This window comes from Vulpes vulpes, chromosome 4, assembly GCF_048418805.1.
Source record: "Vulpes vulpes isolate BD-2025 chromosome 4, VulVul3, whole genome shotgun sequence".
NCBI classification, from domain to species: Eukaryota; Metazoa; Chordata; class Mammalia; order Carnivora; family Canidae; genus Vulpes; species Vulpes vulpes.
The window spans coordinates 18,129,912-18,147,943 of NC_132783.1; the positions used below are offsets into that span (position 1 = coordinate 18,129,912).

Genomic DNA, 18,032 nt, shown 5'->3' on the forward strand with positions numbered 1-18,032 from the left:
GAACTTTTAACTCCAAGTCAAATCTGAAGAATTAGTTTTCCTTTAAGAAGCACAGGCAAAGTTAGAAGGCTCCCTCAGATACAAGAAAAGGTAACTCTAACTCCTCCCTGTAGTATATTTTGTTCTCTCCCACTGGACTGACAAGTCCTTGAGGACAGGGATCTGTATTCCACTCCTAGACTCCCAGACTGTAAATGAATAAAGATAGTGCAAAAGCAAATGGGTGCATTAGTTTTTGAAACCAAACAGTTAGCATTACAATTAAAATTCTGACACCCTCTATATCCATGTTGAAAGCAAATGACTTTAAAAAGTAAAATAAATTTAAAAACTGAAAAGAATAAGCAAAACACTTTGGATGTTCACATTTCAGGTTAGGAAACATTTAGCTGTCAAGCATCTACAGTGGTAAACAACAAATGATTTTTATCCAACATTACCAAAACATTTCTAAATCTAACAAGATAGTGTTGATGGACTTTATCTTACCTCTATCAAAGGCCACAGGCTGTGCATAAACAATTGGTCTATTCAAGGTAATAAGCACGGCTTCCCTATCTGAAGAACCACTGATTTCTTCTCGGAGGGCATTTCTTAATCCAATCCTGGTTTTAAAATAAGCAACTTGATGAAAATCAGAACCAGCTTCCTCATAAACCTAAATTAAAATGAAAAACTCAATAAAATCAAGTAGTGGAAAATGTTTTGGTAAAAAACTTACAAGTTGGTATTATTCACCAAAAGAACTATCATATATTTTTCTCAACTTTATTTGTCAATGATATATTCCTTATACTCTGTACCAGAAACACCTGAAATTAATATATAACATGTATGGGTAAACAAGAAGTAAATATGAAGTCATACAGAAAGTTTGTAGAAAAGCTAGAATGAGGTCCATATTCTTAATTTCAATACATTAACTGTTTCAAGATAATTACATCCTTTCTCTTCTCAACATGTGTTTCCATTTGGAAAAAAATACTGTTTTTCTAAAGATGGCAAGAAATTTTTCTCCATTTCCCTACATAATCTTTAATACAGCCATTTAATATAGAAAGTATGACTGGTATTAGTTTAATCAGTTCTTTTAAATAAAAGAAGGAAAAAGGTTAAAATCTACATAATATCTATCAAAATAAAAACAATAACAAAACATCCCCCAATAAGGTGTGAAAGTTATATTTTTATAAAATAGAATCTGATTTATTGCTGTGTGTATATATACATAAAACTTTCTATACATATTACATACACAGATATATACACATATATGTAGACATATATACACATACACATATATGTGTAGCATACATACACACATATGTATAAAACCTAGCATATGTAAAACTTGCTATTAACATTATGGTATGCATAAATTCCAATATTAAACAGGGTAGCTAAGAAACTTAGTAACATTTTAAGAACTGACCAGTGTCAGTACAGTGCTGAAATAAAAAATAATTCTAAACAAAACCAAGAGTAATTATAAACAAGTATTTATGAAGATGTTGAATTAAGCTTCCTGTGATTACATTTGCACTAAACTATAGCAATATACCACCCAAAAGACTCAATGAAATGCCAAACTAAAATTGTAAAGGCCTTCTTAAATGAAGTTTCACTCCAATTTACAATTAGAAATTTTAGGAATATTAAATAACTTTTTAAAAGTATAGTAAAAGGGACACCCGGATGGCTCAGTCAGTTAAATGTCTGCCTTTGGCTCAAGTCATGATCCTGGGTCCTGGAATGGAGCCCCACATCGGCTCCCTGCTCAGCATATGGAGTCTGCTGCTTCCTCTCCTTCAGCCCCTACCCCCACTCGTGCCCTCTCTCTCTTTCTCTCAAATAAAATCTTAAAAAAATAATAATATTTACAGTAGTTCAAATTGATATACAAAATTTAAAAGCTAAAATTCTAATATCAGCATATTTGTACTCACTTGATGTTTGACAATTTGTCCTAATGCCAGATTTAAATCCACCTGGCATTTACCAAACAGTTTCAGATAGCTGCTACTCCCTGGTGAAGCTTTGGTTTGAAGTCGGTTCGAAAGTTCCAGCTCTATCAATCCAGTTTCAAATCTCACAGCTCTCATTGATGGAGTAGTGGCTGTTACTTGAATACCCTAGTTAGTAGATTATATGTTAGGAGGAAAAAAGAATCTTAAATCAACAATATACACTCATTCAAATGAAATCTTTCAATATATGATAAAATGCCATGTTTTAAAATACATTTGGGCTGTCTAATGAGCTGATAAACATTCTTTAATTTCTCATATTAGTAGGGAATTTTTTACTTACTGAATTTTATTTTAAATTTTGTACTTAGCATATGAACTATTCATGAGTTAAATACATTAATTATAATTAGTTGGTAATACTTTTAACACTAATATCTTAATAATTGGAAATATTAAGGTTTCTATTAAGGTATTATTGTTAATTGGACAAGTGTACAAAATATTTCTTACAGAGTAACTTATAACTGTAATAATTAGAAAAAAATAAAATATTTACCAGCAGGGGGCAGTTATATGAACTGTTACAACTATATAATAAATAGTACAGCTATTCAGGAAGATAAAGTTAATCTATAATGTTCTGACATTGAAAAGTATTCAAGGTTTTTAAAATGCATAAATATATGCACATGTAAAAATACAAACAGAAAAAAGTCCTAAATGATATTCAATTACTAAAAATTTTCTTGAGTGAATGGGGTTACACTTCATTTTTATTTTCTACTTATCATATTTATGTATCATATGAATTTCCTATAATTAGTATACATTAAATACTTAGAAAAGTACTTTGAAAAGTATAATTCCTTATATGTTACCTTAAACTGCAAGTTCAGAGAATAAAGTAGAATTTTAGGCTTATCTCCATCTGCTGTTCCATCATGTTCATTCCAAAGAGGAATAGGCTGCTCCCCACCTATAGAAGTTAAATAACAGAGGGTCTGGGGCAATCACTTTAAAAGGAAAATAATAATTATTTTATGCATTTAAAAAAACATAAACAGTTATTTTTTCTGATCATGTTCTCAATCTTTAACAGGAAACTTTAGCCATGTCACATTTCACTCACACACACACACACACACACACACACACACACACACATGAATGCTAGGGATAATACTTCATATATAGGCATTTATTAAGACTATTTTATAAGAACTAAAAACATTATACAATTAAATGTAATCATAAAGGGAAACAGGCATTCAGATCCAGGAAATAGAGAGATCCCCCCCTAAAATCAACAAAAACCGTTCAACACCTCGACATTTAATAGTGAAGCTTGCAAATTCCAAAGATAAGGAGAAGATCCTTAAAGCAGCAAGAGAAAAAAAGTCCCTGACTTTTATGGGGAGGAATATTAGGGTAACAGCAGACCTCTCCACAGAGACCTGGCAGGCCAGAAAGGGCTGGCAGGATATATTCAGGGTTCTAAATGAGAAGAACATGCAACCAAGAATACTTTACCCAGCAAGGCTTTCATTCAAAATGGAAGGAGAGATAAAGAGCTTCCAAGACAGGCAGGAACTGAAAGAGTATGTAACCTCCAAACCAGCTCTGCAAGAAATTTTAAGGGGGACTCTTAAAATTCCCCTTTAAGAAGAAGTTCAGTGGAACAATCCACAAAAACAAGGACTGAATAGATATGATGACACTAAACTCATATCTATCAATAGTAACTCTGAACGTGAACGGGCTTAATGACCCCATCAAAAGGCGCAGGGTTTCAGACTGGATAAAAAAGCAGGACCCATCTATTTGCTGTCTACAAGAGACTCATTTTAGACAGAAGGACACCTACAACCTGAAAATAAAAGGTTGGAGAACCATTTACCATTCAAATGGTCCTCAAAAGAAAGCAGGGGTTGCCATCCTTATATCAGATAAGTTAAAATTTACCCCAAAGACTATAGTGAGAGATGAAGAGGGACACTATCTCATACTCAAAGGATCTATCCAACAAGAGGACTTAACAATCCTCAATATATATGCCCCGAATGTGGGAGCTGCCAAATATTTAAACCAATTAATAACCAAACTGAAGAAATACTTTGATAATAATACACTTATACTTGGTGACTTCAATCTAGCTCTCTTCATGCTAGATAGGTCTTCTAAGCACAACATATCCAAAGAAACGAGAGCTTTAAATGATACACTGGACCAGATGGATCTGTGAAAGATACCTACAGAACTTTACATCCAAACTCAACTGAATACACATTCTTCTCAAGTGCACATGGAACTTTCTCCAGAATAGACCACATAGTGGGTCACAAATCGGGTCTGAACCGATACCAAAAGATCGGGATAGTCCCCTGTATATTCTCAGACCATAATGCCTTGAAATTAGAACTTAATCACAACAAGAAGTTTGGAAGGACCACAAACACGTGGAGGTTAAGGACCATCCTGCTAAAAGATGAAAAAGTCAACCAGGAAATTAAGGAAGAATTAAAAAGATTCATGGAAACTAATGAGAATGAAGATACAACCGTTCAAAATCTTTGGGATGCAGCAAAAGCAGTCCTGAGGGGGAAATACATTGCAATACAAGCATCCATTCAAAAACTGGAAAGATCTCAAATTCAAAAGCTCACCTTACACATAAAGGAACTAGAGAAAAAGCAACAAATAGACCCCACCCCCAGCAGAAGAAGACAGTTAATTAAAATTCGAGCAGAACTCAATGATATCGAGACCAAAAGAACTGTGGAACAGATCAACAGAACCAGGAGTTGGTTCTTTGAAAGAATTAATAAGATAGATAAACCATTAGCCAACCTTATTAAAAAGAAGAGAGAGAAGACTCAAATTAATAAAATCATGAATGAGAAAGGAGAGATCACTACCAACACCAAGGAAATACAAACGATTTTAAAAACATATTATGAACAGCTGTACGCCAATAAATTAGGAGATCTAGAAGAAATGGACGCATTCCTGGAAAGCCACAAACTACCAAAACTGGAGCAGGAAGAAATAGAAAACCTGAACAGGCCAATAACCAGGGAGGAAATTGAAGCAGTCATCAAAAACCTCCCAAGACACAAGAGTCCAGGGCCAGATGGCTTCCCAGGGGAATTCTATCAAACGTTCAAAGAAGAAATCATACCTATTCTACTAAAGCTGTTTGGAAAGATAGAAAGAGATGGAGTACTTCCAAATTCGTTCTATGAGGCCAGCATCACCTTAATTCCGAAACCAGACAAAGACCCCACCAAAAAGGAGAATTACAGACCAATATCCCTGATGAACATGGATGCAAAAATTCTCAACAAGATACTAGCCAATAGGATCCAACAACACATTAAGAAAATTATTCACCATGACCAAGTAGGATTTATCCCCAGGACACAAGGCTGGTTCAACACTCGTAAAACCATCAATGTGATTCACCATATCAGCAAGAGAAAAACCAAGAACCATATGATACTCTCATTAGATGCAGAGAAAACATTTGACAAAATACAGCATCCATTCCTAATCAAAACCCTTCAGAGTGTTGGGATAGAGGGAACTTTCCTCGACATCTTAAAAGCCATTTACGAAAAGCCCACGGCAAATATCATTCTCAATGGGGAAGCACTGGGAGCCTTTCCCCTAAGATCAGGAACAAGACAGGGATGTCCACTCTCACCACTGCTGTTCAACATAGTTCTGGAAGTCCTCGCCTCAGCAATCAGACAACAAAAAGACATTAAAGGCATTCAAATTGGCAAAGAAGAAGTCAAACTCTCCCTCTTCGCCGATGACATGATACTGTACATAGAAAACCCAAAAGCCTCCACCCCAAGATTGCTAGAACTCATACAGCAATTTGGTAGCGTGGCAGGATACAAAATCAATGCCCAGAAATCAATGGCATTTCTATACACTAACAATGAGACTGAAGAAAGAAAAATTAAGGAGTCAATCCCATTTACAATTGCACCCAAAAGCATAAGATACCTAGGAATAAACCTAACCAAAGAGGTAAAAGATCTATACCCTAAAAACTATAGAACACTTCTGAAAGAAATTGAGGAAGACACAAAGAGATGGAAAAATATTCCATGCTCATGGATTGGCAGAATTAATATTGTAAAAATGTCAATGTTACCCAGGGCAATTTATACGTTTAATGCAATCCCTATCAAAATACCATGGACTTTCTTCAGAGAGTTAGAACAAATTATTTTAAGATTTGTGTGGAATCAGAAAAGACCCCGAATAGCCAGGGAAATTTTAAAAAAGAAAACCATATCTGGGGGCATCACAATGCCAGATTTCAGGTTGTACTACAAAGCTGTGGTCATCACGACAGTGTGGTACTGGCACAAAAACAGACACATGGATCAATGGAACAGAATAGAGAACCCAGAAGTGGACCCTGAAATGTACGGTCATCTAATATTCGATAAAGGAGGAAAGACTATCCATTGGAAGAAAGACAGTCTCTTCAATAAATGGTGCTGGGAAAATTGGACATCCACATGCAGAAGAATGAAACTGGACCACTCTCTTTCACCATACACAAAGATAAACTCAAAATGGATGAGAGATCTAAATGTGAGACAAGAGTCCATCAAAATCCTAGAGGAGAACACAGGCAACACCCTTTTTGAACTCGGCCACAGTAACTTCTTGCAAGATACATCCACAAAGGCAAAAGAAACAAAAGCAAAAATGAACTATTGGGACTTCATCAAGATAAGAAGCTTTTGCACAGCAAAGGATACAGTCAACAAAACTAAAAGACAACCTACAGAATGGGAGGAGATATTTGCAAATGACATATCAGATAAAGGGCTAGTTTCCAAAATCTATAAAGAACTTATTAAACTCAACACCAAAGAAACAAACAATCCAATCATGAAATGGGCAAAAGACATGAAGAGAAATCTCACAGAGGAAGACATGGACATGGCCAACAAGCACATGAGAAAATGCTCTGCATCACTTGCCATCAGGGAAATACAAATCAAAACCACAATGAGATACCACCTCACACCAGTGAGAATGGGGAAAATTAACAAGGCAGGAAACAACAAATGTTGGAGAGGATGCGGAGAAAAGGGAACCCTCTTACACTGTTGGTGGGAATGTGACCTGGTGCAGCCACTCTGGAAAACTGTGTGGAGGTTCCTCAAAGAGTTAAAAATAGACCTGCCCTACGACCCAGCAATTGCACTGTTGGGGATTTACCCCAAAGATTCAGATGCAATGAAACGTCGGGACACCTGCACCCCGATGTTTCTATCAGCAATGGCCACAATAGCCAAACTGTGGAAGGAGCCTCGGTGTCCATCGAAAGATGAATGGATAAAGAAGATGTGGTCTATGTATACAATGGAATATTACTCAGCCATTAGAAACGACAAATACCCACCATTTGCTTCAACGTGGATGGAACTGGAGGGTATTATGCTGAGTGAAATAAGTCAATCGGAGAAGGACAAACAGTGTATGTTCTCATTCATTTGGGGAATATGAATAATAGTGAAAGGGAATATAAAGGAAGGGAAAAGAAATGTTGGGAAATATCAGGAAGGGAGACAGAACATAAAGACTCCTAACTCGGGGAAACGAACTAGGGGTGGTGGAGGGGGAGGAGGGCTGGTGTTGGAGGGGAATGGGTGACGGGCACTGAGGTGGACACTTGATGGGATGAGCACTGGGTGTTTTTCTGTATGTTGGTAAATTGAACACCAATAAAAATTAATTAAAAAAAAAATTGAGGACTTCCAACTGAAAGAAAAAATAAATGTAATCATATATCTCAAAAATGTATTTGAGGGGAAAAAAGTAAATTGTACTAATGTCTTCAATAAAAAATGTGAACTTTATTGTTTACATTTAAATGTGCTGCAAACAAAAAAGAAATAAAGAAAAAATAAAGGTGCAGAAATTTTAAAAATAAGGTAATGTGTGCTAAGAATATGTGGCAGCAAAAGTTTGTCCTACAAATTAAAGAAAAAATGAGACAGGAGACTCTGGGGTAGAGTTCCTATTAACAGATCATTTGTTGCCCAGGCAATGTGGCATCCACAAAATAATGTTCTAATATTTTAATGTGTAACTTCCCTTTCCACTTTTCATCCCCTTGATGAAAAAATTTTCTGCATATTTATCTTTAAGTTTTCCATCTTAAAATTTTAATCTTTCTATATGTATATTCAGTTTAGTAGCATCATCCCAGAGAGCATATATATCTACATGTGATGGGAAGTTTTCTCCTATTAGCGAATCAAATTAATGTAATCCATCACAATCCTTCTGAAAAATTACATGGTCATATCAACAGAGGCAGAAAAAGGGGTGCCTGGCCAGCTCAGTTGGAAAATCACACAACGCTTGATCTTGGGGTTGTGAGTTCAAGACCCACACTGGGTAGAGATTACTTAAATAAAATATAAACTTAAAAAATAGAGATGCAGAAAAAGCATTTCACAAAATTCAACACTCATTCATGATAAAAACTCTCAGTAGAAAGAAAGAGAGGAAAATTTCTTCAATTTGATAATATCTACAAAACTTTATAGTTAACATCATATGCTCAATAGTGAAAAACCTGAAACTTTCCTATTTAGATAAGATACAAGGCAAGGATGACTCCTCTTACCACTTCTGTTCAACATCACATGGGAAGTCCTAACTAATACAATAATACAAGAAAAGTAAATAAAAGGTATAGAAATTGGGAAGGAGAAAATAAAATTGTCTTTGTTCACAAATGGCAAGAACATTTATGTGGAAAATCTGAAAGAACTGACAAAAAAAACTCCTGGAGCCAATAAGCAATTATTGCAAGGTTGCAGGATACAAAGTTAATACTGACAAAGGTCAATCACTTTCCTATACACCAGCAATGAAGAGAGGAACTTAAAAAACACAATCCCATTTACATTAGCACCACAAAAAAAATTAAATACATAGGTAAAAATTAACAATATATGTGCAAGATCTACATGAAGAAAAATACTAAGTTCTGAGGAAATGTATCAAAAAAGAACTAAATAAATGGAGAGATATTTCACATTCATAAATAGGAAAAATCAATTATTGTCAAGATGTCAGTTCTTAACTACATCTTTCTAAAACCAGGGAGTCCATGGACAATAAAATTATAAGAACTGATTCTTTTATTATTCTTAGAGTATATATTAATCTTATAATTAAGTTATAATAACTGATTCCTCAAAAAAATATTTTCCTAATAAACATGATTGCTGTAAATGAGTATGTCTATACAACAGAAAATGTCCTAGAGCTAAATGTAATATTAAGAAAAAAGTGTAAGGGATCCCTGGGTGGCGCAGCGGTTTGGCGCCTGCCTTTGGCCCAGGGCGCGATCCTGGAGACCCGGGATCGAATCTCACATCGGGCTCCCGGTGCATGGAGCCTGCTTCTTCCTCCGCCTGTGTCTCTGCCTCTCTCTCTCTCTCTGTGACTATCATAAATAAATAAAAAAAGAAAAAAATTAAAAAAAAAAAAAAGAAAAAAGTGTAAGAAGTAGAGAAATAAGGGCAGTAACTATGAAGATCATGGGACAGTAGGGAAGCAATAGAGAGATTAGAATACTAAGAAACTTGGCTACAAGGGTTCAAAGTATTCCCTCTCAGTAAAATGTTGCACTCTCCAGTTTTGTAAAATCTCGCTTCATGAGGTCCTGGGACCAGCTAGATGATAAATGACTTATTTTCAGCCATTTTCCTAGAGTTCCACCATATAGTCAGGAAGGAATGGTTCAGGGATAAGACCTAGACACTAAATGACTTAGTATCAGAATCTTATCTCTGAATTCTTCACAGTGATTAGTAAATCTTCACAGTTAGAATATTAATTTCTAATCTTTTTTATATAAATTTATTTTTTTATTGGTGTTCAATCTGCCAACATATAGAATGACACCCAGTGCTCATCCCATCAAGTGCTCCCCTCAGTGCCCGTCACCCAGTCACCCCCACCCCCTGCCCACCTCCCTTTCTACCACCCCTAGTTCGTTTCCTAGAGTTAGGAGTCTCTTATGTTCTGTGTCCCTTTCTTATATTTCCCACTCATTTTTTCTCCCACTCATTTTTTCTCCCTTCCCCTTTATTCCCCTTCACTATTTTTTATATTCCCCAAAGGAATGAGACCATATAATTTTTGTCCTTCTCCAATTGACTTATTTCACTCATCATAATACCCTCCAGTTCCATCCACGTCAAAGCAAATGGTGGGTATTTGTCATTTCTAATGGCTGAGTAATATTCCATTGTATACATAGACCACATCTTCTTTATCCATTCATCTTTTGATGGACACCGAGGCTCCTTCCACAGTTTGGCTATTGTGGACATTGCTGCTAGAAACATCGGGGTGCAGGTGTCCCGGCATTTCACTGCATCTGTATCTTTGGGGTAAATCCCCAGCAATGCAATTGCTGGGTCATAGGGCAGATCTATTTGTAACTCTTTGAGGAATTTCTAATCTTTTTTTCCAGTTCATTCTTCATAGACCTAGGGATATACTTTTAACTCCTCACCAACTGTAATTCAAACGTTAAGAAAAGCCTTTTTCTTCATCAAAACTACCTGAAGGGCAACTTATAGTGCCAGTCTGATTAGAATTCTACAATGCTAGCTTTTTAAACCATGAAAGATACAAAATTTTGCTAATTGAAATTAAATTAAAAAAAGAAAGATACAAAATTAGTTTAAGTGTCAAATATTTTTTCTTATATTCAGCAATAATAGACTTGAAAATATTCTTTAGAACTCATAAAAATTCACTAGCTTAAAATATTCTTAACTTCCATATCACAATGTTCTAATGTGATTTTAACCATGTAAATGGGCCACATCAAAACTTCGGTATATTCCCCAAATAGAGGCACCTTCAGTGGCAGAAAGGGCTTCACTATTTATTTTTTTTCTTCCTTAACAGTTTGTATTCAACAACTTTCAGAATTCCCAGGCTACCAACTGATCTGATTTTTTACAACTCAACTTGTGAAATTCTATAGTTCTACTGCGCTTCTTCAATATAATCATTTATTAGTTTCCTGACTTCAGATAAAATCAGAACCAGCCCATGAGAATCAGGTAAATCTGTTGCTCACATGGGTACAACATAACTTAATTCCCTACTGCATTGAGTTTTGTCCCCCTTTGGGGCCTTATCAAATACTTGTCCATAAGCCCTGCCTGCATCTTTTGTACCTCTCCTTTCTTGCCAAATAGATTTCATTTATGAGGCTTTGGATAGGACTTCCTCTGTATAGCCTTTTCTGATTTCTTAAACTAGATTAGTTTCTCCTCTGACATAGAGATAGCACCCTGTTCTTGTCATTCACAGAACTCATTAGAATTATAATTGAATACTCAGATACTTAATAAATCTGTTAAATCAATGGACTTATTCACCAACATGGAGGAATCGCCTCTTGTGGCTTCACTATCATTTTAACATGATTATATCTGTACTGGAAATATTTAGCCTCAAGAATTCTTGCGTAGAGTCAACTTATTTTCCATCCTGATACCTCTTAATACTTTAACTGAATTAAAAGTCAGTTAAAATTTTTTAAATCAAACATATATTTCCTGTTAAAATGTAAAACTGTAATTAAGATGCTCATTTGTAATCTACTCTTGAGGCATAGCAAAAATATAATAAGTGTTGCTACAGATGATTTACCATGTAGCAAGTAGAGTCACCATGTGGTTTATAAAGTCAACATCTTATATTGATCTAAATCTTGTTCCCAAATGGATAAGATTAGTTTGGTTAGTAGACATATTAGCTTTTTGGGGGGCTGGGGAAAGGAAGCATAAAGGAGCTTTGTAAAGTTTATGAATCATAAATGTATATACTACATATGATAAAAGTAATAAGCAAAAGAATCTGTAGGTGGAAAAGCCAGAAAAGGAATGCAAAGTTTTTAGGGAATTACTCAATAACTATATCTAAATGATAGGATCAATACTCACTCATACCATACATAGATACATGGAACATCACCTAGCTGATGAAATAAAAATCTGCTATATAATCTATATTACAAGGTACCAGATTATCTTACCAGAAACTTTCTGTATTACTTCATTAACTTCCTTCATGAACACTTTCTGTACAAATACCAAGTGATTTAGAAGATCAGTTGTGAGATTATGTTCAAAGGAACCAACCTGCCAAACAAAATCAGAATAGTAGATTAACATTACTGACTGTATTTGTTGTAAATACATCTTTTGCTCACATAGGTCAACTCAAATTCTGAAGAAAAACAATAAATTATCTACATATTATTTGAAAAAAGGTTAAAAAATATTCAGATTACCCAACACTTACTGGTCTGACATTATTACGAGCCATTCCTTAATTTTTTTTTAATAACAGTAGCCAATAAGGTTTCTTTTTTTGGCAACTTGATAATTTCGAAATTGAAATTTTGTCTAGAGTAGTTATTTACTTTCAATGACTACTGTTGTAGTGTTAGAACCATGGACAAGTATCATTACACATGAAAGTAAATTTATTTATACATTCAAATATTTATTGACCATCTGCATTGTGTACCTCTTTAGATGCTAAGGATATAGCTGTGAATAAAAACAACAAAATCATGGCTCTCATGAGGTTTGCTTTCACATGAAAGAGCAAATCAGATATACTCCATAAGTTTTAATATACGCCCTACAATTAGTAGAAAGCATAAGATTTATATGAAGAATTAATAGATGAAATAGAAAGCAAGCCCTAATTGACGTTCAGTATTATAATAAAGACTGACTGAAACACCCTTATGAGTAAGGTAAATGCCTCAAATTTGCCACTTAGTATTCATATTTTGATCAAAAATTAACAAAGCAAAGTGGATTTAGTAGTCTTTACTTAAAAGTAGTCTTTACTATTTTACTTTAGTAGTCTTTACATAGAGTCTAAGTAGCACTGGACACTTTTTATTTTGTATAGAGTAGTACCCAATGGGCTAAGATGATTTTCATATGTATTTATTTCAAGCCATAGTAAAACAGGCAACTGTCTAAGGAATGCAACTTTAGATTCTTTCAAGTGTTTGTAATTAACTGCATATTTAGCAAATGTGGGATTGTGTTCTTCCCCAACTACATACTTTATACCTTTTCTAATAGCAAATATTAGTAATAAATTATGCAACATGCCGCATCAGATTTATTTTCTATCAAATGAAGCATTAAGAATAGTATTGTTATACCAGAGTTTGAGTACTCATTTTTCAGAACAGAAAGGAAAAATGAAATATGCTTTATAATCTACCTTTTATTTTTATTTTTATTTTATTTTTTTTTATAATCTACCTTTTAAATAAATATCTGACTTCTAGAATCTTGTACACTAATTTTTCACATAAAGAAATCCCATCTTTAGAGAGGTGTTAGGATAAGCAGGGTCTAAAGAAGAAAAATCAGACTTCAATTAAGTATCTCCCATAGCTGTGAAATTTCTAGCAAAGAACTCAAAAAGCATTCTCAGAGATGCTTTACATTTTAGAAAATGAAACTCACAAAAGAAATAGACAACTGTTTTTTTTATAAGATTGCAACCGTTTCTGACAAACTGACAAAGCAAGCTGAGAGCACTGTGTATGAATCCTACATCTCTCATGTGATAGTGGAAAGATATAGGGAAAGTTACTTAATTTCTCTCAGCTTCAATTTCCTACTGTATCGAATTAGTATAATAAAAGATGACTTGTTTACCGCAAATCAAGCAAAAAATATGTATTGTAATGTTTTTTTAAACTTAGGACAGTTGTACCAATATAAAGTGAAAAAACAATGATGAAATCAGGTATACTGATTTTCAGCATCCCTTAGAAAAGAAATTAGTCTGTGAATTTGATTGTATTTTATCTGTATGACCTTTAAATTGCTAACAATTATGAAAAAGAAGACTGTTAGTTAATAATTATGGATACCTGATGAATCATGTAGGCTGTTTTTTCACTTAAAAATTAAAAAAATTTCTGTTTTTTAGGATTAAGTATTATACAAGTCAAAAAAAAAATATTATACAAGTCAATGCATATAAATGCTATTAGCTTTTTTTATAATCAAATGAACCATAAAATATTAAAGAGATGGATATGACACCTAATGTAAGAATATAAATTCAAAGATGACTAACAAAAAAAATCATGTTTAAACGAAACTATAGAGAAAAAGATATATACACATGAGTACATACACATACAAGACTTGGAACAGAATTCTGTAAGAATAAATGATTTAATGATTTGTCTTAAAAGTTTAGATCACTACATATTTTGGTACATCTAAACCTTAAAGACTTCTAAATGACAAAACATAAGAAAATTGAAAAGTAAACTTACTTCTGCCACACAACGTAGATAATTTCCTTGTAAATAGTACCCTTGTTTAGAAGGCAGTTCATCAATACTCCACACCTGATCTGAATAACTATCATGTTCTTCCATTATATATTTTCCTGACATAGTAACAGGAGGAAGGTTGAGACTAGCAGAAGGAGGAATGGTTGACATGTCTGTGGCAGACACTTTGGAAGTAAAACGTAATCTGTGATTTGGCAGCTCAAATGTAAACCTGGTCTGTGCACCTATAAGAAATAAGAAAAGTTATTGTTTGTTCAGGTACTCATTCACTCCCTTGTTTTTTTTTTTGTTGTTGTTGTTTTTTGTTGTTGTTGTTTTTCTATGATAGCCACACACACAGAGAGAGAGAGAGAGAGAGAGAGAGAGAGAGAGAGAGGCAGAGACACAGGCAGAGGGAGAAGCAGGCTCCATGCACTGGGAACCCGACGTGGGATTCGATCCCGGGTCTCCAGGATCGCGCCCTGGGCCAAAGGCAGGCGCTAAACCGCTGCACCACCCAGGGATCCCCCACTCCCTTGTTTTAAAAAAAATGGTTTCTAAAAAAATGCATACACATCACAAGTAAAAGAAATCCTTATATACATGTATGGGTACTACTATGACCCAGTCAGTATTATTAAGCCAGAAAGTACTATTTAATTAAGCCTAGTAGGTGCCAGAGAAACACCTCAAATGTTCTTTATTTCACTGAAAGTAGAACAGAAAGAAACTGCCCTTATCACAGAAGAATTATAACAAGAGGAATTAAGTGTACAAAAATTTCTAATCATTGCTTCTTGGCCTTTTGGCTAAGATCAAGTGTAAAAAATTCCAATCTACATTCATATTTATACTACTTTATTAACAGAGAAATTAGCACCTAACAGCTAGCTTCCTGATCCTGATTCAGTATGGAAGGAAACAGTGAAAATTGTCAAACCATTGTACTCACTGAAAACATTCATCAGCTATAAAATTATGCGAACACATGTATTTTTTACCTTAACAATAATTATTAATGGGACCATATACCAAACAAGGATATGGTATGAGTTTTAGTTTAATAAAACTACTGTTGGTGCTAAACACTTAAATCAACTATATGGCATGCAGCTGTTCAAACAATTATAAATATATAGCCTATACTATTATGCAAGCCATATCTCTCTAGCTTCCAGTTTATGAAGACATTAAGGAGTAGAAGAAACCTTGTTAAAATCGAGATCTATTACTGGCCATTGCATTTACTGTGTAATGTATACATGCATACTCCTTTCCAACCAACAAAATCTTATACTCTTCTATACTTTACCAATTCTCTCCACTCAAACATCATTAAATAGCCTATTTTGCCTACATACATATTATAGTTTAATAAATAATCCTAGTATTCTCAATTGTGCCAGAAATAATTCTTTTTTCAAAATACTAGTAAAAGATCACTCCCATATGTTACATTGGTTATATTCACTATATTCACTCACTATACAATGTTTGTTCTTAGAATGAGTTAGTCATAAACAGAAAAATGCTCTTTCACCTAATGATACATCTGTGAATGGCCAAATAGGTCATGACTGCTTTGATCTTCTCTTACTAACTCCAACCAGGCAGACTCAGTGACCATCACTTGCAGGATGCAAGTGTGGGGGCTATCACAGTAATTACCACTTCTACTACCACCACCATCATTACTAAATAAAAACAACATTAAAGTAATGCTAGGCCTCAGGTCATCTCTTATCACTAATACAGTCATTCTTTTCCTATTTTTGTTCCTTTCCTTCATTTCAAGAACTATGTGTTCTTATCTGTTTAGATATTTGATAGTACATTTAGTGTGCCCCTAAATATTTATATTTTCCTAATTCCAAACTGCCTATTTGGCTTTTGATACTGTCTCTGTTGAGTCTTAGATTTCATGGATGCTCTGAATAAATGGCCAACATGAGTCTAACTTATTGTCTAGCCAATATGTGAAAGCCTAATACTTCTGACTGCCAAATCTGCAAACTCCCTTCAAAGTGCTTCTCTTCCTAGTAACAGAAAAATCTAGATGTTCAGAAAAATTCCTCTCAATAAAGAAAACCTAAAATGCTAGGAGTAGGAATAAAGAAATACATGTAAATATATATCAATACATATGTGCATATATTTATATATGTGCATACATGCACATTTTTAAATTAATAATATAACTTGTTAATGGCATAAAGGAGAAAACAAACTTTAATCTCAACAGATGTAGAAAAAAGCATCTGATAATATTCACCAATTTTTCTTCATAGAAACTCTTAGTATACTAGGAATAGAAATAAATTTTCTTAACCTGATAAAGGGACTCTAGCAAACCCTTGCATCCCACATCGCATTTATTGATGAAATACCAACTCCCTTAAGAAATGAGAGTAAGACAAGGATCCCTGTAATATCCCCTTTTCTGAACATTATAGCAGAAGCACATTAAGAAAAAGAAATAAAAACTCTTAAAGACTAGAAAGGAATAAACAAAAGTATCATTTGCACATGGAACAAGTATCTACTTAGGAAATTCCAAAGAATCTTATTAGCAATAAAAAGAAAAAATTTACCATGGTTGCTGAGTATAAAATTACCATAAAAAACCAAGTGCATTTGTACAAATTCCCCACCAGTTTAGAGAATGCCATTTTACAAAATATCACATTCGTAATTACTAAACAATAACAACAACGTAAGGTATTTATAGGATATATATATTTATAGGATATATATATTACATAAATAAATATAAATGATATATAATCATATCAAATGATAAATATATATGATATTTTTTGTAACAGGCGCAAAACCTTAAATTAAAAAATTTTAAACTTTGTAGAAAAACACTTTCTTTGTAGAAAGACCTAAAGGGACAAAGAAATACATATTCAAGAATAGAAAAGTTAAACATTACATTAATTTTCGGTATCAATCAATATTGCCAATTCTCCCCAAGTGAATCTACAGATTTAATTCCTTTAAGAATTCAAATAGGCTTTTTCAGAGAACTTGACAAACTGATCTCCAAAACATATATGAAGGAGTAATAAAAAATAACCAAGATTACTCCTTAAAAAGGAACTGTCAGGTAGCAATATGAAATTATAAATAGGTGGTTCAAATAGGCCAATGAAGCATAATAAAGAACTCTGAGACAGACCCCACACATATGAACACTTAAGAGTTGACAAAAATGGACTATGTATCACTGAAAAAAAGGACAAATCAATCAATAACTGATGCTGCAATAATTGATAAGATAAATCTACACCAAATTAAAGGAAAAAATAATTCCACATAGATTAAGAACTTAAAAGCAAAATTTAACAGACAATATAAAACATTTAACAGACAATATAAGATAATATCTTCATAATCCTGAGAAGTTAAGGATTTCTTTAACATATAAAAATACACATCATACAAGAAAATATTGGTAAATTCAATTACTTTAAAACTAAGAATATCTATTGGTCAAAAGACAATGTGAAATAAGCCTCTCATAAGATGGTAAATATATACAGATAGACAATGTAAAATAAGCCTCTCATAAGATGGTAAATATATACAAATATATAATATCAATATCACAATATTAAAAGTTTAACATGTAAAACATATAAAGAATTCCTGTG

General features: G+C 33.7%; 1 protein-coding gene and 1 pseudogene across 16 annotated transcripts in view; one reads left to right on the forward strand and one right to left on the reverse strand.

Annotated features, from left to right (window-relative positions):
• The window catches only part of BLTP1 (bridge-like lipid transfer protein family member 1), a 213,236-nt gene that overhangs the window by 47,753 nt on the left and 147,451 nt on the right, over positions 1-18,032 (reverse strand). For all 16 annotated transcript variants that reach the window (XM_072755305.1, XM_072755320.1, XM_072755318.1 and 13 more), the window contains 5 exons: positions 14,374-14,618; positions 12,082-12,187; positions 2,849-2,946; positions 1,947-2,132; positions 490-658 (listed from right to left, as the gene is read on the reverse strand). In XM_072755305.1, the coding sequence (XP_072611406.1) occupies positions 490-658; positions 1,947-2,132; positions 2,849-2,946; positions 12,082-12,187; positions 14,374-14,618 (804 nt within the window). The remainder of the gene's footprint in view (positions 1-489; positions 659-1,946; positions 2,133-2,848; positions 2,947-12,081; positions 12,188-14,373; positions 14,619-18,032) is intronic.
• Positions 15,163-15,308, forward strand: LOC140598812 (U2 spliceosomal RNA; annotated as a pseudogene).